We start from the raw sequence: 22,435 nt of genomic DNA on the forward strand, positions 1-22,435 counted from the left end.
TAAAAACGACCTCCTTGCCTTTATACTTTGAATTTAATGATCACTTTGAAGATTCATCAGCGCTTCAGAAAGTGTGGATACAATTCATCTGACATACATGCCAGAGAAACTTTAACTACGGCTATATAGTATTAATGCTAAAAAGCTTCTCTCATCAGCCAGTTGGGTGTGCAGCTTACGCAGGAGAGGATAAGAGCAGACCGGGTGAGGGCTGGTTGACCATTCACTTGCAGCTATCAAAGTGCATAGAGTAAAAAACAGTTCAAAGGAAGGCTAGATAAATAGCCAAGCTCTCATTAAGCTAGAAACGTCCTACAGCAATTCTTTTATTTTGGACGCTAAGCAGTTGAACATCAGCTTCAAAGCACTAATACAAACACAGCGAACAACCCAAGGAAGCCAAGAGCGTGTTTTACTGCACCCTTATTCCCTCTTTCTAGTCTATGCATTAGCGCTGCTTTAAAAGCAGAAGATCCTCTGTAAACAGGGTTAAGATGTAGCATAATGAAACCCTTACCCAAACCACTGAAAATAAGTAAGTTTAGCTGAGTGTGTTTGTGATGTCAGCCACCATCTCCCCAACTCACTGTATCCAGCAGTTTCCCAGTACTCCTCCTGCTCAGCAGTCTTCCATTAACAGAGATCAGGTTGCCTGCTGCAGTAACTTCGACAACAAAAAAACCAACCCAAACTATGTCAATCAAGGAAACGGCTGTTTTTATATGCTTCACGTCAGAAATCTGAACGGCTCCGAACAAAAGCCAGCCAGCTCACTGTGGCACACCTTACTGGGGACTTCATTACCTCCTTTGTGCCTCTTTTTTGTCCAAGAGGAAGAACTCCAAAGATCTCCCATGACGTGCCAAAGTCTCTCCTGCTACCAGCAGGAACCCGTTAGCACTCTGGGACTGGTGACCCAATAGAGAACAGACATAAGGGTGACTATTCTCAGAGGCATTCAAGCTGTTTTTATTTTTAAAAGGCTCACACTTTGCCACTTCCACTATTTTTTCTGAAATAGGACGGGACAAGGTATAAACTGAGCAGACCCTCCCATCTTCTAATCAGCTTTAAGGACTGCAGACCACAATGAATCATGCTTGCTCTGAATACGGCAGCGCTCCCTGTAATCACACAGTCTGCACAGTCCAGCGCGAGTAACTCCCGCTTTGTTTTTAAAACAAATACTACAATACTTTGTTATTTCACATACATTTCGCTTTATCTTAAGCATACATATTTTGTTTCTGTTCACACCTAATTGATCTAGTGGGTGGCATCCCTGCCTGTGGCGGGGGGGTTGGAACTGGATGAGCTTAAAGGTCCCTTCCAGCCCGAGCCGTTCTATGATTCTGTGGTACGTTAATCATTAGCTCCATGAGGGAAAGGCACGAGCATTACTTTTAACACGGTTTGGTATAAACTAAAATCATGACCTTAGACTTAGCCCAGTGCTTTAATGGGTCTACAAGGATTGCTATACAGTGATAGAGGCTCTGCTAACACAACCAGACCGTGCTTTCCCAGGGCCCTCGCACAGACAGCACCGCTCCATTCAGGTGTTGACTTACACAGAGAACCCCTTGAAAAGCAGGGAGCAACAGCAGCCCGGAGCCCTCAAGAGGCCTTTGAGCCCCTCCAGACACTTTGCTGCATGCCAATGGGGCTCTGACCTTCGTCCAGCTATTTCAGGGATGACATCCATGTACACAGCAAAACCTCACTTCAAGCAAGCCACGAACTTGGCCACCTGGGGAAAAGCGAGGCACTCACGCCCAGGGATCCCGCTCAGCTGGGGCACCGGCCGGCTGCAGAGACCCCTTCCTGCCTCCTGAGGCTGCAGGGCTAGGAGCACAGGAACAGCAACGGGTCACGTCTGCTGCTTCTTTAGCTTGAGCTGCATCCCAGCACACAGCCCCACTCGGCATGCAAACAAGTCAGATACGCTCCTAGTTGCTGCAAACGAGGCAAGTCCAGGAGCATGCAAGAGGAAGCAGAAACAAGCAGGTCACCAAACAGTGCTATGCAGACTAAACTCATCCCATACTATCTAAACGGCTGCTTGCCAGAGTGACAACTGTTCAGACCACAAGTGTTCGTTAATACCATAGCTTTCTCCTCTGGGAAGAAGCGTGCGGTAGAGAATGGACCAATAACCTTTTCCCCCACGTGATTCAAGCGATTTTATCACAGGCCACTTCTGCACCAGAAGCCTTGTTTTAGCTTGTCCAGACAGCAAGTGAGAAGCCTTATTTAATAAGATGAAGATAAAAATCTTAACGAACCTGATCTCCTTCTATGACCAAGTGACGCACTTAGTGGACGAGGGAAAGGCTGTGGATGTGGTCCACCTTGACTTCAGTAAGGCTTTTCACACCGTTTCCCACAACATTCTCCTCAAGAAACTGGCTGCTCGTGGCTTGGACTGGCGTACGCTTTGTTAGGTTAAAAACTGGCTGGATGGCTGGGCCCAAAGAGTTGTGGTGAATGGAGTTAAATCCAGTTGGAGGCCGGTCACTGGTGGAGTCCCCCAGGGGTCAGTGCTGGGGCCGGTCCTCTTCAATATCTTTATCGATGATCTGGATGAGGGGATTGAGCGCACCCTCAGTAAGTTTGCAGATGACACCAAGCTAAGTGCGTGTGTTGATCTGCTCGAGGGCAGGAAGGCTCTGCAGGAGGATCTGGATAGGCTGGACCCATGGGCTGAGGCCAACTGTATGAAGTTCACCAAGGCCAAGTGCCGGGTCCTGCACCTGGGGCACAACAACCCCAAGCAGAGCTACAGGCTGGGAGATGAGTGGTTAGAAAGCTGCCTGGCAGAGAGGGACCTGGGAGTATTAGTTGATAGGTGGCTGAATATGAGCCAGCAGTGTGCCCAGGTGGCCAAGAAGGCCAACAGCTCCTGGCTTGTATAAGAAGCAGTGTGGCCAGCAGGGCTAGGGAAGTGATTGTGCCCCTGTACTCGGCTCTGGTGAGGCCGCACCTCGAGTACTGTGTTCAGTTTTGGGCCCCTCACTACAAGAAGGACATCGAGGTGCTCGAGCAAGTCCAGAGAAGGGCAACGAAGCTGGTGAGGGGTCTGGAGAACAAGTCTTACGAGGAGCGGCTGAGGGAGCTGGGGTTGTTCAGCCTGGAGAAGAGGAGGCTCAGGGGCGACCTTATCGCTCTCTACAGGTACCTTAAAGGAGGCTGTAGCAAGGTGGGGGTTGGTCTGTTCTCCTACGTGCCTGGTGACAGGATGAGGGGGAATGGGCTAAAGTTGCACCAGGGGAGGTTTAGGTTGGATATTAGGAAGAACTTCTTTACTGAAAGGGTTGTTAGGCACTGGAATGGGCTGCCCAGGGAAGTGGTTGAGTCACCATCCCTGGAGGTCTTTAAGAGACGTTTAGATGTAGAGCTTAGTGATATGGTTTAGTGGAGGACTTGTTAGTGTTAGGGCAGAGGTTGGACTCAGTGATCTTGGAGGTCTCTTCCAACCTAGACGATTCTGGGATTTAATACTGTACAACACTATTTTAATAATCATTTCATACAGGTTTAAGTGCTGCCTGCAGCAGATTGCTAAGATAAGTCAGTCTGTGCATCTGGTTATACCTTCAAAACTTTCTTACCTAAGTTTTCTCTAAGTCTTTCCATTTGGGATGGAGTCCAGAGAAGAGAAAGTTAGCACAAGGGTGTTAGCAGCAGTCAAGGGATGCAGAGGTGATAGTGACCAGAAATCCAGCGTTTCTGAGGCATGCTTTGGGATGTGCACTCCAGGTGCACAGACACAGCACCACGAAAGGAAGGATGACCCAATTAGACCTCCCTAGACTGCAGCATATCTTGTCGTACATCCCATGCTAGCAGCAAGCATGGAAAAAAGGGGCTGCACTACCGGGGAACGTGTACTTCAGCTAAAACTTTCCCATTAGCTGCCAACAGGGCTCTTCTCCACACCACGCCTCCTTCCATGCCCACAAGACCTCCTGGGCAGAGCTAGAGCACAGGGGCACCTAGCAGCTCCCTTGGCAAGAAAAACTTCCTTCTCTCTGTGGACACATCTTAGCAGCTTCATACCTGTGAAATTATATTCCCCAGTCCTCCAGCTCCGTCTTGACCAGAGGTTTTCAGAGTACAAATACTCTACCTACACAGTATTCAAATTCCAGGAAAAGCCTTAGCAGACTCATAAAACAGACACCTGCCAGAGCCAGGTGGAAATACAACAGTGAACTCCCGAGCAAAAAAACCTACAAAGCTGCAAAACACTCAGAGTTTCACGATCCCCAGCTACAAACATGAACAGCTCTACTCCCAGAGCTACCTGAGCCAAAATCAATTATTGTGCAGGACAACAGCCAGTGAGCACAGCCAGTTTCACCTGCAAGTCCTCTACACCACCCAAGAGCTGCCGCTGCTGCAGCCCGGGCTGCAGCCTGCACTCAAGCAGAAGGTACTACCTGCAGTTTCCCACACTAGCATCACTGTTCAGTGGCTGCACAACCTCATCCACCAGGGTGAGGAAGTCCCACCTTTCAGTTCCCGCAAATCCAAGAAGCCCTTGGTCACCCTGGAGAGCTGTTTCAGTTTTCAGGGAGCTGACCAGGCAAGACATTTCAGGAAAGCGACCGCAGAGGCACGCCAAGCAAGCACTTTCAAGAGCCAATGCTGCATCGGCTGCATTTAGCACAATGGTGAAGTTTCTTTCTCACAGACTGCGTGTGCAGAGCACAGGGTGCCTCTGACCACAAGCCCTGCAGAAGATTTTCTTGCAGCTGAGCTCTGGGATGGGGAAGAGGCGAGCTTCCTCACCTGAACACACAGGGATCACATGGAGCTGTCATTCAGAGATTGAGACAACACAGGAAGCCTGTGGAAATGACACTAACCAGCATTTATGGAGTGCAGATGTGCTCAGGAAGAACTCAACGTCTCTGAGAAGAAGGGCTACAGGCACTTCTTAGGAGGAAAGCATACCTCATACAGCAGGTACTTGGGCTCTTCTGGGGTAAAGCAGGTACCAGCCAGCTCTCTGAAGCACTAGAGATGCTGCCACACAGGTTAGAAAGCATTCAGGAGACAATGTCACGTGAGAAGCCAGCTTCTCCCCCGTTCAAGGGTACAGTAATTCAGGGCTTCAGATCCTTCAATTTTCTTCCATACTGCAACAAATACTGATGCAGAGACATCTCCCAAACCTACAGAACTTGAGAACTTCCTCTAACATTTGTTTTCCCAAGAAAATCCTAATTTAGTCATAAAGCAAGGATCAATCTTCCACCAAGTCAACTGCAAAGATAAGAACAGCACACTCCTCAGCTTGAGCCAGGGTTTTAAGTGAAAATCATCCTTAGTTCCACATTTAAACATGTCCTGGCTTGGAGGGTTTTATGCAGCACAAACTTGGTCTCACAAGGTTTTTTAAAGAGTGTTTTGGGTGACAGACAGGAGGGAAAAGTCCAGTTTTAAAGCAAACTGAACATGTCACAATGAACAGTTGCTCAAGGTGACAAGAATGCCCCTGAGCAGTCCCTTCAGGGCTGGAGCACCACGGTCTGTGCAGCTCCTTGCCCTTCACCACCTGCTGCTTGCCCGGGGTAGGTGCCCAGCTAACAGAGGCTGTCCAGAGTGGCAGCCTCTTTCAATCCAGTCAGCTATGGGCCAGACTCTTCAGGGTTCAGCCAGTTTTTACAAAGCATGTTTTCAGAAAAAGGGCCTGAATTTGGAAATCCTTTCCCTTGCATTGAATTTTTCTCAGATTACCTTCTTAGGATTGAAAAGCAGGTAAGGCCAGAACACCTCAAACATCAGCGCCAGGACAGTGTTGCCTGTCCGCAAGCAGCCCACGCTGTTTGTGTAGCCAGCTGGCATGAGCCAGGGACAAAAAGAGGCATTACACAGCAGGTCTGGGGAAAAGACAACACCAGGTTAAACAAGCACTGCATCATGAGAAGCAGGTAAGGGCACACCTGCCAACTTAGTTGTGATGCCTGACAACTTTTTGCCAGGATCCCATCTGTCTGGAGTTGCAGGTGCGGAAGGTACAAGAACAGTTAAACTAAATGCTACGGTAGGCTGCTTGGAAAGGTTCAACAGGCAAAGAGAAAGCCTGAGGGAATTGCTACGTGCTGCCTTCCAAGTAAACTTCTACTGTGGAAGGCTGAACTCAACTTGGTTTGAGAACTGAAGGGTTAATCACTGAAAGGCACCTAGAAGTCTAACAAGAGCGATTACGATCCCCTCCTTCCCACAGTGAGAGCCACAAAGAGGAAAAATCCATGCCTCTAGCAGAAGGCAGCGTCTCTGCAGCAGGGTGACCTGTTTATTCTTGCAGCTGGCCAAACATTAGGAGGCAGGCATCATCACCGTGACTACTGCTCTTATCACAGCAAGCTGTGCTACCAGTGGCCAACTTGCAGAAATAAGATTTCCACCCTTGCGCACAATAGGTCAAATGCAATACCGAGCTCTGTTTGCCATCAGCTGGAACGGCTGCTGACAGAGCCTGGTTCCCTTTAGCACAGAATCACACAGCCTTATCTATTATGTTACGTATCAATGGAGGGAAAAAAAAAAAAAGATCAAAGCTGTGCAAACTGCTAACATCAAATAGTTTTTTCAAAATTACGTATGAAGAATGTCACTTCGTACTTCGGCCCATTCCACTTCTTACAGTACGTTATCAATAGCAGTGTTACATTTCACCTCTATTTTATGGTGACAAGGAAGTACCTGATGACCAGTCAGCAGATATTTTTAGTTTCCTTATGCCAGGACACATTGCATTAACTCTATTTTTATTTTCTAAATTTTATTTTCTAAATATGGAGAGTGAGCCATATGAGTTTTCTTCTTCAAGGACCAATTGGAGACGCTAGGTACATCACTCTTCCAGACAGACCACGGATCAGTTGATTAAAAAGAATACTGCCGCCATAGAAATGATACTTTACATCAGATTTTGATTGCACGTATACATGAGGACCTATACGCATATTTGAAGACAGATATTTAGATCCAAAGTGCCTCAGCAGCGATTATTTCCATCTGTGGATCCACTGAGGATGCACAATTGATTACCTCCACACATTAGCACATCAGATATAATTCACAACAGAAGAGACCTCCCTTGCAGTTTGCCTACACAGTAAAGTAACTAGACATAAATACTAACATAGAGCAAATTTCCTAGTTTTCAGTGTGGACACACATTTGTTCAGAAGTACCAATGTAATTCCTTGGAATAGCTTAATTCATAAGATTAAGCAAACACACTTGGAAGAGCAAAACATACACTCAGAGGAAAGCAACCACACAGTAGCTCTTCCCAGATAACTGCTTGGAAACACATGGACTGACAAGCCACATTAAGTCCCACCAGACCAGCTAGCTAGACATCATCTTAATTAAATTTAGATGACAATTTTTGACATTAGAAGTTAAACCACAGAAACAGATATATAGCATTAGCATAATGGATTTTTTTTTAAATCGTTTTTTTAAGGGCTACGAGTTATATATTAGACACTCCTGTAGGTGATCATTAAAACAAGCCCCACCAAAAGCTATCTCAGAAGACTTCTGTTAAGGTGTCACAGAACAAAGATCAGGTTTCTGCATGATGGACTGAACAAAGGTGCAAAAACAGATGCTTAATGGAAGGAGAATCGAGAAGAGGAAAAACTTTTGCAGAAAAACAGAATTATAGACTTGACTTCATTCTACAAACATTAATAAATATCCTTTTACATAAGCAAACAACACATTCCACTGAGAAATGTAATCCTTCATTTAAATTTTTACTGTTTTATGGAGCACATGAAAACGTCCGCTACTGAGAGTTACAAGCATGACTTAAGCAATAAATGATACTTCATCTCTTATCACTTCGCTGAAGGTGGTGCCAGCAAGAAGCAGATACCAAGCAACGTGCAATACTGCGATAAGCAGTTTGATCACTTTGGACATTTTGAAGCCAAAAGCACCTCCAAAAGCACACTCATAAGAGCAGTGCTACAGCCCTGTAGTACTTGTGACTTTGACTCTAGCATTTTGTTTTCTTGCATGTTTTGGGGAAACAAAGTGCTGAAGAGCGCACACATGGCCCAAGTGCTGGAAATACTTGGCTTCTGGTTGCAGTTAAAATGCTGATTTAAAAAAAAAGATATAAACCGTAAGGAATTAAATTTGTGGGTTTTTGTTTGTTTTTCTTCCGAAGTGGTTAAAAATAGGCACCTGAAACTGGAAAGCTCGAATGAAGCTTCTTTCTCAAGTGTGTTAAACATTAAAGAACTTTTTCCAAAATAATTTCTTAAGGCATGTTTACTTCTTCAGGAGTACCAAACTTAGCAGCTACTTTTGTTTTCCCAGTTCCACTAGTAAATTATTCTTTTGAGATACGATCTGAACTGTGAGTTTGTCAGAGGAATACCACGTAGAGGGTTCTTTAACTCACAGAAGTTCTGTGCAAATACCTATCACTGCATTAGGCATAAACCTCCCCTCCCCCAATGACTCTCTTGTACCTTCTTGTTTGAAAGTTTCATCCTTGCTCTTGACATCTTATCTACGATTTGATTTTGTTTGTTAACACAGCAAAATATTTCTAGTGACTATAGCAGACTTCTGTTATTGCAAAGCCTGCCTTTTTGAAATACGGATATCACCTCTGGAATATAAAATGACTTGTGCTCCTTCCTTCTGCCTTATAACATGCGGCGTTAACATAGTACAGATGAGAGACATAAGCAGCATCTGTACATCTACTGAGCATTACACAAATAACTCTCTGAACATAAAATCCATGTAGTATACTAATCTTCTAGGTGTTTCTGTTTGATGTCAGTCACGAGTCATCAGTAAGGATTTGATGGAGGATAGCCACCATATGCTTTCACAGCTTGTTGTTATTAATAAAGCCTTTTAATTGCAACTTCATTGGATCTCTCTATGGGACACCCTGTTGGAGCAGGCTTGCTGGGGTTTAACCCTGGCAGGCCGCTGAGCACCACACAGCCACTCACACGCTCTCCCCCTGTATCTCATGGATTGAGACACGGGCAGTTTACTGGGTAAAGCACAAGCTGCACACACAAGCACAGCAAAACAAGGAATTCATTCGCTACTTCCCATCAGCAGGTGGGCATTTAGCCACTCCCAGGAAAACAGGGCTCGTCTTCCCAAGAAACCGTTACACGTGTTAAGAGCCAGCGCTCCAAATGTTTTCCCCACCCTTCTTCTTTCTCCCCGGCTTTTATTGTTCAACACGATGCCACATGGTATGGGATATCCCTTTGGCCAGTTGGGGTCAGCTGTCCTGGATCTGTCCTCTCCCAGCTTCTTGTGCACGCCCAGCATCCTTGCTGGCAGGGCAGCACGAGAAGCTGCAAAGTCCTTGTCTTTGTGTAAGCACTGCTCTGCAACAACTAAAACATTGGTGTGTTTTCATCATAAACCATAAACACAGCATCATATGAGCTTCCACAAATAAAATTAGCTCTATCCCAGATAAAACCGTGACATAGGGGTTGGAACGGATGACTGTCAGAGGCCAACCTCAGCCGATCCATGATCACGTTTACTTCAGTGAAAGCAACGCAAGTCACTGACTCCCAGGTTGAGTCCAGAGCCCACGTGGCTACAGGAAGCCAATTCAGAAACATGAATTACCAGAAGATTATTGGTTTGTGGGGTTAAGGTGCTATTTCTGCAGAAGAACAGTTGTGTGAGCTTCAGTTTGACACAAAACTGTGCCTTTTGCAGCACAAGCCTGGTCAGTGAATGATATTCGTCCTCTCCAATCTCCCAGCCTGTTCTCCATGCTGGTCACAGGTTTGTAAGTGGAAGAGAAACCTGATCTGAGCACAAGGGTGTTCAGGGCAGTTTCCTGATCAAGTCTGACACGGGATCCTTTCAGCATCCAAGGCAGCTGATCTGGCTCAGTGCCAGACTGTCCAAAGGAGCAGGACCTCTTCCTTTGGCTTCTGCTAGGGCATCCCTTTTTATGGCTACAGCAGCAAACTGACACTTGCACTAGGTAAAGGAAGTGTTCTACTTAGGAGACTGAATTTTTCTCCCTGCGAATACATGCCTATTAGCCACTTCAAAACAATGTGCATTTCTCAGGAAAAACCCTGGTTATACTTTGAGTACATGTGGTGGCAGCAGTAGGAAGCGTCTCTCTGCTGCTGCCTCCTCTTTCTGAAAGGCAGACCCTTGAGGTTTTCCTCTTTTACAGAGGAAGCTGAGCACACAACCTGTATTTACTTGTCATCATCACCGATACCAACTGTTCAGTTCTCATATTTGGGTTCTCTGGCCATACCCGCACCAGAAATTTCCTGACATCTCACATCAGTTAAAGTCCCCAGGGGTACTTTTATGTACACTGGCTTCAGCAGTTGAATCCAAACCCACCATTTTAACCAAGAATACTGGAAAAACAAGTTCTTGAAAAATATCCTTCCACAGATCAGCCTGTCCAGCCATGTGTGTCAACTCTCCTTTGGATTCACTACAGTGAAAAGTTCCTACCAGGAACTGTCTCAAATTCCAGTTTCACATAAAATGAGGCCTACGAGGCATAAAATGCCCCAAGGCAGCCAGGACAGCTGTAGGTACTTAAGTTAAGGCTCTTCTCAACAGCTCAGAACTGTGTGTGATATTCATTGCAGCAGAGGCAACGATGGTGTCTGGCTTTCCAGTCCAGATTAGTATAATTATCACAGAATTGTAGGGGTTGGAAGGGACCTCAAGAGATCATCGGGTCCAACCGCCCTGACAAAGCAGGTTCCCTAGCGCAGGTTGCCCAGGTAGGCCTCCAGACGGGCCTTGAATATCTCCAGAGAAGGAGACTCCACAGCCTCCCTGAAAGGAGGTTACGGTTATGAGGAGGTTATCATCACTGAGGAAGCTCAAAATAAGGCACTGGAGTTGGTATGGCAAAAAGAGTACCCATGCTGATGGGGAGTATACACTCCATGATGCATAAGCAGAGATTTTAAAACCAAAGCCAATGAAACACTGAGGAGAATAAACTCTAGGTATATGTCCTCACCAGCACAACAAAGTTAATAGAACACACTGAACACTTCTCCTCTTCTCAGCGTGGAAAAGGCAGGGACCAGAGCCAGCCTTGCCAGAATCCCAGAGTCATTGAGGTGGGAAGGGACTTCTGGAGATCCTGCTAGCAGGGTCAGCGGGCACAGGCTGCCCAGGACCACGTTCAGATGGCTTCTGAATATCTCCAAGTAGAGAGACTCCAGCACCTCTCTGGTGAACCTGTGCCAACGCTCCGTCACCCGCACAGTAACGAACTGCTTTCTAATGTTTAGATGGAACCCCTCGTGCTCCAGTTTGTGCCCATTGCCTCTTGTCCTGGTATTGGGCACCACTGAAATGAGCCTGGCTCCATCTTCTTTGCACCCTGCCTTCAGGTATTTATAGACATTGATAAGATCCTGCCCAAGCCATCTCTTCTTCAGGCTCAACAGTCCCAGCTCTGCAGTGTGCCCCATGAGAGCTGTAAGTATCCAGATTAAACCAGCATACCAACTGAGGGAAAATGGCAGATGGATGAGGTAGCTTCCAAGGTAAGTTATACTGTCTTCCTTGCCCCAGAAACCTATTTCCCCCCCACCCACAGACAATAATAGCTTCAGGAAAACACACAAAAGTTCAGGCATACACACAAAAGTTCAGGAATTATTCCAACTGCACTACCACATCACTTGGACAGCTATTCACAGGCTCAAGAAAACTGATGCATGTTAACTGAGTAAGAACCACACATTTGAGTTTTAACTGTTTTGGATATGCAGCTTTCAGATAAACTTTTATCAGCCAGAAGACAGGCAGAATGAGAGTTGTGGGAAATCTAAAGCCAGCAACAAGCGTGTGTAACAACCTCAGTTTAAGGATTCCTTTCAGAGATCAGCATCAAGGACCTTCAGCAGTACCTCTGAAGAGCCAGAGAACTATCAGAGGCACAAAATTGCAAAATCAGGCAGGAAAACACGCTATAATCAAACCACCTACCTCAAACAGGTCTCCACCTCCCCCAGCTCTGTTAATGCCAGAACCTGATAACCATATTACCTCAAGGTCAACACACACTCATGCATTTGTAAGACAGAAAAGGTTACGACTGCTTTGCGCCATTGCTGCTAGATGTACCTGTGTTTTTAGGCCCCTCTGTGTACACTGGTCCTGGAGGCGGAGGTGCATTTTGCCATCCATACTGCGGATAACCTTGATAACCTGGCTGACCTGGCTGATACGGCCCTGCAGGTCCAGGAGGATAGCCAGGATAGGGGCCAGGAGGACCACCTGGTTGTTGTACGTAGGGTGGGTAAGGGGCGGTCGGTCCCGGGCCGGAGTAAGGTGGAGGATTTTCGTAGTTCATTTTGGACGCAGAATCTGTCCTGCAGAAGAACAAATACAAACAAGAGTTGGTTTGCATTCACCTGCTTCATCCACAAGCATATAAATCCCATTTCAGATGGCTTTCCAGGGAACTGGAATTTGACACAACCAGACCCGAAAGTACCTTGTCAAGCAGCGAGGATATTTTTAACTCCATCACAGGGCAGAGCCTGAGCTGAAGTGACTTCTTTTAAGTGACAGGAGTTTAGCACAGGAGAGCACGGACAGTGGCTTGCTCATTTCCAGTCATGCACTCGCTACTTACTCTAAGACATTTCACAGTCTTGCTACTGCAAAGAAAATGATTTCTGCTTCTACTCATGACTCAATTGCTTTTAAGTGAGTTTTAAAAGTGATTACTTCCTATTTCTGTCAATATTAAAGAGGAAAAACATGCAGAAAAGCAGCCTATCCAAGACATACTTGATAGCCTTAATGATAGAAGGAGTGAACACACATCCTCAGCTGAGATGTGCTTTGTTCTGGAGTAGAACATTACAATTCTGCTAATTGTTACAAGCATCTAGACCATCACTTTGGAGCAAGGCTGTGTATGAATAATTTCCTGATGAAACTGTAACTCAGCACATCATCTATTCTTCCAGTAATATGCAACTGAACCATTAAGCAGCCAAAAGCAATCAGAACCTTGGGCTCGGTCTCGTTAAAAAAGCAACATTAAAGATACTTCAGGTTTTATGAACTTGAAGCCTCTATCCAATGTATTACTCATGCAACAGCCATCAGAAGACAGGACAGTCGCCACAATGATGCAACTTTAATTAACCTCCAAGCAGCATGACTGAGCAAGACATTCCTTACACTGGGTTTCTGAAGCTTCTCTCTGTCTGAGAAACAGAAACATCCCTAACACCACACGTCCAGGAGCCATCCTGTTTTAAGTAGCTGCACCCTGCTATTTTCTTCCACCAAAATACAGTGGAGAAGGGTCACCATTTCCCTGTGGCGCACACCTCCTTCCCCATACCAGCAGGTCTGGGAGAAATACCAGGAGCGTGACTTGCCTTTGCTAAGGCTCGGTGCTGCTGATACAGAGGACAGGCTGATGAACAGTCAGCAGGACCCACTTTAGACAGTGGATGGCCCACTGCAGCTGGGACAGATTTTCCTCGACACTCAGTATTCTGCAGTAGTTCTCAGAGATGTGCAGACTTTGAGGCCAGAGGAGACCATCAGCACATCCAGACTGAGCTCTGGCATGACACAGGCTGAAGAATTTCACCTTCGTAACTCTATAGCGAGCCCAAAAGCAGTCACGCTCCAGGCAGAAGCCATCCGAGTCAAGACTTGGGGCTATGTTTAGCTGCTGCAGTCCCTGGCTGAACGCTGACCTGAATGTTGTTTGTTTGCAGCTCGCTATTTCATCACCTCCGAAAGAGCTGCCTGTCCTTCCCCAGGGAAGGCTGCAGAGGCTCTCTGCGTATTCACCAGCCACTCCTACCTGCATGCTGCTGGCAGTATGCTCACCCTATAGACACCACGCGCCGTCCTCCACACGCAGCCCTGTCCTCTTCTTGCTGCGCGAGCCGGGCAGTTCAAGTTAACTGCTCACGCACTGGTGTTACCTTTCCAACGGGCATTTCTTAACGCCTTTGAGAAGAGTTTTAACTGTTTTTACCAACGCCAGTGATTAGAGGAATTTTATTTTATTTTTATTTATTTTATTTATTTATTTTATTTTCCCACTGCCAGGCCAGCCAGACCACTTAACCGCTCATTTTAAAATGGTCAAGCACAACAGAAGTTCAGCGTCAGGCTTGTTAACCCTCACGGTGCACTGCAACACCTCCGCCAAGTCAGCAGCAAGGAAGTTCTCCCTTCAAAGAGCTGGCAAAGCAGGCAGCAAGCCCTTAAACTTACTCAGATGCAACAAATAGGGACCTGAGGAATCACTAACGTTCATCTAACCCAGAAACTCAGCCCAAAATACCGGCCAAATGCAAGTTCCTGGGGAAGAACAAGTGAACGCATGTGACTACATACATGCAGTGGCTACACTCCCCTCAGTACCGAAGCAGGGAACCCGTCCATTATCCCGTAGCTGCCCGGATTCCTCACGAGCACCTGTCATGCACTGGGTCATCCCGAAAGACTTTCGGAGAGCCGGCTCAACTGCCAGACCACACAGGCTACACACAAACACCTCTGAAAGATGTTGGATGTGCATCACCTGTACAAGGCTGCGCCTGGTAACGCTCACATTCCATCCAAAGAATACGGTAAAGCAAGAGCCTGGCTAAAGCAGACAGCCTTGGTGAATGAGTAAAGAAAGCTGCATGCCAGCAGCTCTGCCAAAGAGCTTGAGAAACTAGAGAGGAGTCTGGCAGTGGCCTGTGTAAAAAGGGAATGGTGGCATCACAGACAACGAACACTGGTAAAAACAGCTTTGTGTTAGCCACAGCAAAACCCAGTTTTCAAAGATGGGCAGGAATGGAATGGAGCTTCTGCTTCTTAACACAGCGAGACTGACAAGAAAACTGGACGCAGTCTACCAGAAAGCAGACAGACACTCGCACAGAGATGTCAGAAGAACACAACAGAACAGAAAAACAGTGAAGAATGAGATTAAGAAGGGTATAGCCTTCCAGGGCAAAAGTTAATTTTCCCCTCAAAAAAGAGCAGAAAGTACCACAACCAAGAAGAGGTCAAAAGTGAAAGAGAGCATCCAACAAGAACAGTTTCAGCAGCAACTGTATTGGAGATTTTTTTTTTTTTGATGAATGAGATGATTAAAACTCCTGAAAACTTCATAAAGGCATTCAGCAAGCCTAGAAGGTGGTTGCGGAATACTCCAGAGGTCCTAAGCACAGCTTCCACCCACTCCCTCTGAGCTGTAAAGGTCAGCCCTCCTGCAACGGGCTTTGTCCCAAGGTACACTTCCTGGAATATGTTTTCCTTGTCCCCATTTCCATCATCAGTTACTGCCATGCACACACTCTTCTCTAGTTGCCCTTTTTGAACTGCATGACATTTGTGTCTTCCCAACTCTCATGAATCATACCTGATTTTACATGCTTTACAGGCCTTATTTACAAACCTAGGTATGTGTTTGCAAAGCAGGGCCTTAAATCACTACATAGATACTTTTCAGAGACATACCTGAGCTCCTAGTCAAGAGTATTATTATCAAGCTTTACTGGGGGTTCTTACCCTGTCCTAATTCCACAGGAGTTGTAACCCACACTTACTCCTACAAGCTTGCATCACGCGGCATGCTTGTGGCTTTCCCAACAAGCACCCTGTAGACAAAGCTCTATAGAAAGCAACCTCCATGACAGTAAAGCCCTTTGTTTTTCATGGCACTCCAGGAGGTGCCATCAGGAAGCCTCAGTGCAGCACTGCACAGTCTCACCTGATGTGGAATTTTGGCTTAAAACCAAATCCAGCAAACTCAGATTCCCCTGATGTTACCTAAGCATTTGCCCTATATTTTGCTGGATAACAGAAAATTTATTAGTTTTCTGATTCTCTTCAGACACATGTTGCTATTCCTCCCCCCCCCCCCCCCAGCAAAACTGAGTAATTTTGCTAAGAAATAAGCCTGTTAATATACCATTACAGTTCCAGAAGATACCTGAACTTCTGCTCCATGCTGCTGAGCAAACATTTTTCCTCTACCCTAACAGAAGGGCAGAACTTTTAAATAAGCAGCTTACTGTACCCCAAAGGGCCGCACGCTGACTCTCTTAAGGGCTTGGGAGAAGGAAAAAAGTTAAAAATAAAAATCACTGTAGCAGTCCATAATCAATTCAGCAGATATAGAATATACACACACACACAGATATATAGCACAATCTATATCCTCACACACAAGGTGTGGGGGAAGGATCATACATAAGAACAAACCATTACGCGAGGACCCAAGTTCTACCTAGGTCAGCAACCTGTGTTTGAGTAATGCAGGTGCAAGTACAGAACTATGATGCTTCGTATACTCACGTGTATTTTTTTAAACCTGTCAATTTTGGCAACCACTACGCCTTGAAGAAACCAAATTAATCACTACACTTTTGAAAATACCTACTTCTTCCTTGCTTTAAACTCACTGCCTCCTACTAGTTCAGCATACTAGCAAAGCTGTTACAGAGCTCGTCGGTCCCATAGCACATCCTGTTCCTGAGCTGTTCTCGTCACCCATCCTTTGCCTCTGGTTTCTGTGTCCCCGCGGGGAGCAAGCAGCCACTGGAAGCTGTGCGGTGCTGCAGCAGTGTCCTCCTGCTCCATCCCCTTCCCAAGCAATTGTTTCACTGACCAGCTATCAGGTTCACAGAATCACATCCTGACTCAGTTAAGGGACCCACAGGGATCATCGAGTCCAGCTCCTGGGGACTTGTGAGATTCTTCCACAAGTCTCTGAAGACAGCCTTCGTTTCACCAGTCCTGGAAAAGTCTCCTTGTGCACAAGCTGCCACCTCTTCACCCCTTTCCACAGATCACCACGTGATGGGACTCCAGCAGGGACCCTCTCCCCTCGGGAGGTTAGACTCTTGCTGCTCCCTCCCATCCTTTTTTTGAGTGGGTTTATGAATCCAGTAAGATCCAGTGATGAATCCAGTGAGAATCACCTTTATCCCATCTGTGTTTAGGAATCAATGGGAAAGATTTTTTCCTAAACCGGTACTCTGTGGTAGCCTCATTTAGATATCTGACTGCCATTCTACTTTGCAAGAGCAGCCTTGCAGCACAGCACAGCATCGAGAACACGCAGGACTTCTGGTCAGAAGGTAACACAACGCAGGAAAACAAGCGAGGACAAAGAGAAAACGGGAAAGTACAAGGGAAGGAAAGCTCTTCTGTTAGCATGAGGGGTTCCCGAGTAAGAAGCTTTCACACTCTACCAAAAAGACCTGGCTTTACTCTCTTCCCTCTCCCAAAAAGGCCACTTCAAAGGCTGGCCCTTGCACATCTCTCTTACGAGGTCAGTGCAATTCTAGCCTTTTAAACTGACTCGAGACCAGCATGAATTCATGCCTAACTGTTGGCAGCGACAACACCTTGTTACCTCCCCAAAAACTGAAAGCAATACACACATAAGAACCATCTGCATTTTTATACTGTAGGTGTTCACAGCTGCTAACCCACCTGCAAAGAAATACCTGTCCTTATGTGCTGCTGAAAGGCTGAACCTTCATATTCAATCTCTTATGAAAATGGATCAATTAAGTAAAAAGCTGGCTGTATGGGGGGCATGACAACCTAATGTAGGTACTGAAACAGGGTAAAAAGCCTCCCATTGCATAGGGAACAGCACAAAAAATAGCTCTCTGAAAACCAGTGAGAGATTACTAAATCTAAAAAATACGTATAATGAAAAATGAAAATAATCCTCCCTCTGCCCTTCCCTCCCTCCCTCCCCCAAAGAATATTAGCATTTTTTAAGAACTTTAGAAATGAAAGTTTGCTTTTACAACAGCAGAGCGAGCACCATGCTTCATATACTATTCAGGTCAGGAGAAATCACGCTGTGCACGTCAGGTATCGATTCAGCTGGCTGTTGTATGGTTCAAGTCAGAGAACGCAGTGAGAGGCACAGGCCCTGAGAAGGGCAGCTGAGTGCCCCGATGTAACCCACCCTGCTGACGCCTGCAGCGCTAGGAAGTCGTTTTCCAATGCAGAGTTCTAATGGAAAGTACATCAAAGAGCAGCAAGCCAGCTCCTGGCAACAAGCCTAGAATTTAAATTGTATTTCATATGAACAGTATCCAAGTGAAAAAAGTACAAGTGGCTTTCAAATGGCACTGGTTTTGTGTTTCCCCCTTATCAGCTTCTTTCCAAGCTCCACACAGCGACTGCATAAAAGGTACATTAAGAGCAAACTGTAAGAGATTCCTTCTTGCTTGGTTGACTTCCAGGAAGAACCTCCTCTCGAGTTCCCTACCCACTGCAGCAGGTAGTATATCAGCCTGGAGTAATGACTTCATAGCAGAACTGCATTCACCCTCTAAATAAAAAGTTGCTCAAAAACATTTTGCTTCCCAAAACGCAGGTCTAAGCAGGAGTGAAAAGCACTGCTTTGTGCCGTCGGAAGAAAAATCGACAACACTGTTTTGTTTCAACCGATTTCCTTAAAAGGTCTCCGGGGATCGGGAATACCCCGTGGTTATCAGGGAGAGGTGGATTTCCTCACCTTTATTCTAGTGGTTGACAGAATTTTCCTAAACAAAAACTCAGCAGCTGTTCTGAGTAGTAGAAGTCACCAGAGCAGGCACCTCTGCTGCCTAGGTTTGGATGAGGAGGTGTTTAACCTTCACAAACTCCCGAGCTGGGTGCTACCTCATCCGTGATCCTCCAAGCCCACAGAGGCCTCAAGTCTGCCCAGCTGACGTACAAGGCTGACCCTCGTACCCCTCCAAACTGAAAACTTAAACCCGTCCCACTTTCCCTGTCCCATTACCTGTCACACCTCCTTGACAAAGCCAGCACGGCACATATGTTTCCAGGAGATTTTTTTGTTTCAAAAATAAGGGCTTTGATCAGCTTTAAAAGGCCTATAGACACACTGACAGCATTTGCCTCAGATTAAACTGTCTTTGTAGAGCTTCGTAGTTTTAAGATTTATCTGTGGTGCTCTGTCTCAAGTCAGCAATGCAGCCTCGTGTCCATGTAAGTCGGAATGCCAAGATTTTCCTCCTGATGACAAGCTTCAATGTCTTGTCAATTGTTATGAGCATAAGCTCCTCAAAAACAGTACTCACAACTTGCTCCCTAATTTTTCTGATTGCAACATGCTGTCAACTGTATACCTACATGTTGTGCGTTGCAGAAGTAACAGCAGGAAACTGGAAGCGCTGCTTGTGTAGTTCCTACAATAAAAATGCTAATGGAAAAAGAGATCAAATCCACTGCACTGTTATCACATGAACTGCGTCCTTACAGGGCATGGTTTCAAAATTTCCGGACATCTGATTAAAAGTTTTAAGAGCACATGACTTAACTGCATAGACTAACAACTGTGATGATGGGAAGTTTCGCAGCACAGATCCTCCAGTGTGAAGAGCCAAAGCACTCGGTGCTCACTCATCAGCTGAGATACTGCACCATGCTGTGGTGAAAACACATGACAAAGAAAAGCCCTTTCTATGGAACACATGCTAGATACAGGCATTAACACCCTGGTTTCAGGGTTTGAACCTTTTTTTTTTGTACAATGTGCTTGTTCAAATCTTTTTGTAACATGCTACATTAGAGAGAGTTCCAGAAATATGCAAGCATATATTTTGCTCTTAAAGGGATGTATTAAGACATTTTTAAGGCACAACAAATACCAAAACCAAAAATCGTTGAAACCATCTGATTGTAAAGTTAAACTAGACTCTGCAAATAGTAGTTAAAGAGGCTTTGTTGGTCCAACTGAAAAGAGAATGAGAAACAAAAAGCCTGACTGGCAAGAAGCACCCAAGACAGATAATACATTCATATGTGTCGTTCAGATGGTGCTCTGGCAGCATCCCAGTAATGGAACAGCAGCAGCCTTTCATGATAGCCTCCCCGACTCTGATAAACTGGTGGATTTGATGGAAGATACTACCCAGACTGCATGATATTTCCCACTTCTCAAGCGTGCATTGAAAACACATTGAAGGCCAGCAGATAGCTTCGAAGACACAGCAAAGTCAGCATATGCAGACAGAAATACACACATTTCCTGCATCTCAGATCTCCTTACTCAAAAAAAGGGATTTTTGTCACAGGGTGGAAAATGGAACGAGATGAACATCTTTCCCTATGCTTTCTCACTTGTGCTTTTCCTCCTTTTCCACATCATACATGCCACTGTAAAGTGTCCAGGGCACTGCTGTCAGACCAAATAATGCCTTAACAATGCATTATAACGATAAGAAACGGAAAGAAACAGTGTTTTTTGATGAGCGATATAAGGGATGCAATTGGGCAGATCTACATTGTAAAGCTGGTGCATGCCCAGTGCACCCTGCAGTCCCAACTGGCAGCCAGGCAGGCACTGAAGCGTAATGCAGCTTCCAGTGTCCTCCCTACGGGAGCAGTGGCAGCAGCAGGAACGTGCTCGCAGCCACACCACAACCAGGAAGCATCCCCCGAGGTATCAGGGTGTGCACCTGCTCTGGAAACGTGGAGGAAGGCGACCTCTTGATGTGCTGGGTGAGAGCCTTGGATGCCTTGTGGGAAGCAGCTGCAGACGGCAGGATGCCAGACCCGCAGTAATGAGCCTGTCTGAATGACTCAGGCTTCTCGCTACCTTCCTCAGTTCCCAAAAATGACAGAGTACCATTCTCTACAACTTGCGCCACAGGGTTTCGGGTCAGAAACAGGAAGTTGAGAGGCAAAGCACAGAACTGACTGAGTAGAAAATATTGGTATCAAAGGTGGACATTTGAGCTCTGCTCAAGTCTGCCACTCCCGCTAGAAGCTTTCATGATCCCTTGTTATTCAGTCTGCAGCCAGGTCATAGGGAACAAGTACCTGAAACAGCGCAGACCTGTTTGTTGAAGAAGTTACCCAAGCTTGCTGTGCCCTGCTACAAAACATGAAGTAACACATTAATCTGAAGAGGCATAGAATTACCCCTGAAAACAAGCAGTTCCTCTGTTTATTGTACACAAAGCCCTCCAGGTAATTCTCCATCAGCCCAGTGCAATGACAAAAGCAGAACACCTATGCTCACGTTTACAGGAACGCCTGTTTGAAGCGGCAAGCCGCTGCCAGTTTCCGGCGTATGGCCCACGCTGCGAGGTGCTGAGGGCTGGGTGTTGGCACAAGGCATGGGGCAGCAAGTCCCCACGTCCCTCGACCTGAGGCAGAAACGGCCCGGGGCAGCCTCTACCCAGCAGATGTCACCTGCTTACAGGACATTCCTCCTCAGCCTCCACAGCGAGGACACCCACCAGCATCTGCTGGTGAGAGTCGCCGTTCCCGAACCCTTCGGGGCACGTTAAATCAGTGTTTTAACGAAGACGGCCTTTACTGGATGCAAAAGAGGCAAACTCCAACAGCGCCGCAGAAGTTTCTGTTCATGGAAAAAACACCGTTGTGTGCAGCGCAGCTGGTTATTGAACACATTCATTCCTGACCACCCCCAAAAAGCACTGAAATACAGCCACTGAAACACTGCAAATTTCAACATTTTCTGCTGCCTCCTCATTCAGTGCGATACAGTAGCAGCGTTCTTATTTCCAAAAGTTTCTAGCACAAGGCGCTCTTTTTATTAAAGCAACCGGTGGAAGGGGAAGCAACACGCCTATTTTCCGGCACGGAAGCACTTCCACACTTGGTACCTTGCCACCGCGTTCACCACGACACCAAGCAGTCCTTTTACCACATCACGGGCGCCTCCCGCACCCAGCCAACCCACCCGACCCCGCTGCCGGCACGGCTCCGGCAGAAGAGGCGGGGGCACCCAAGGCAGGACGCCCTGCTCCCTGCCACGCACACGGCTCCCCGCCTCGCCCCCTCGCCCCCTCCGGGGCCGTTCCCTGGGCCTCTGCTGGCCGGGGGGGGGGGCCCTGCCCGGCCTCCGGGCCCTCGCCGAGCCGCCCTCAGGGCCGGGCCGGGCCCCGCACCCCGCGGCCCCCTCAGCGCCCAGGCTCCCCTCGCCCCCCCCCCCCCCGCCCGGCCGTACCTGAGGCGCTGCCCGGCACCTGCTGCGCGCCCCGCGGCGGGCGGTGACGTCACGAGCGCGAGCCCAGCCCCCGCCCCTCCCCGAGCGGAGCCGGGCGCTGATGGCGGAGGGGCGGGGCCACGTCGCGAGCCCCCCCCCCCCGAGGGGCGGGGCCGGGGGGCGCTGAGGTGATTTGGGGGGGGCCGGGCATGGCGGTTCCGTTTTCGTCTTTGTCAGCCGTTAGAGCGAACCGGGGCAGTTTAATAAGTGCTGACCACATCCCGCATGAAACCGCCTGGCCACGAAGCGGCAGAGGACAGAGGGCTCCCTGCCGCAGCTGAGGCTGTGGTCCCTGAGCTAGCCACCCGCCCCCCCCCCCCCCCCAGCTGCCAGCCACGCCGTCCTGCTCGGGGCTGGTACTGCCCAGAGCCTCCT

General features: G+C 47.2%; 1 protein-coding gene across 1 annotated transcript in view; it reads right to left on the reverse strand.

Moving 5' to 3' along the window:
• The window catches only part of CYSTM1 (cysteine rich transmembrane module containing 1), a 28,559-nt gene extending 6,380 nt beyond the window's left edge, over positions 1–22,179 (reverse strand). The window contains exons 1-2 of the mRNA XM_080555600.1: positions 22,022–22,179; positions 12,157–12,404 (exon numbers count right to left, since the gene is read on the reverse strand). Coding sequence (XP_080411726.1) covers positions 12,157–12,385 — 229 coding nt within the window. The 5' untranslated portion in view covers positions 12,386–12,404; positions 22,022–22,179. The remainder of the gene's footprint in view (positions 1–12,156; positions 12,405–22,021) is intronic.
• Between the last annotated feature and the right edge of the window lie 256 nt (positions 22,180–22,435).

The sequence above is a fragment of the Anser brachyrhynchus genome (assembly GCF_964034855.1).
Source record: "Anser brachyrhynchus genome assembly, chromosome: 14".
NCBI classification, from domain to species: domain Eukaryota; kingdom Metazoa; phylum Chordata; class Aves; order Anseriformes; family Anatidae; genus Anser; species Anser brachyrhynchus.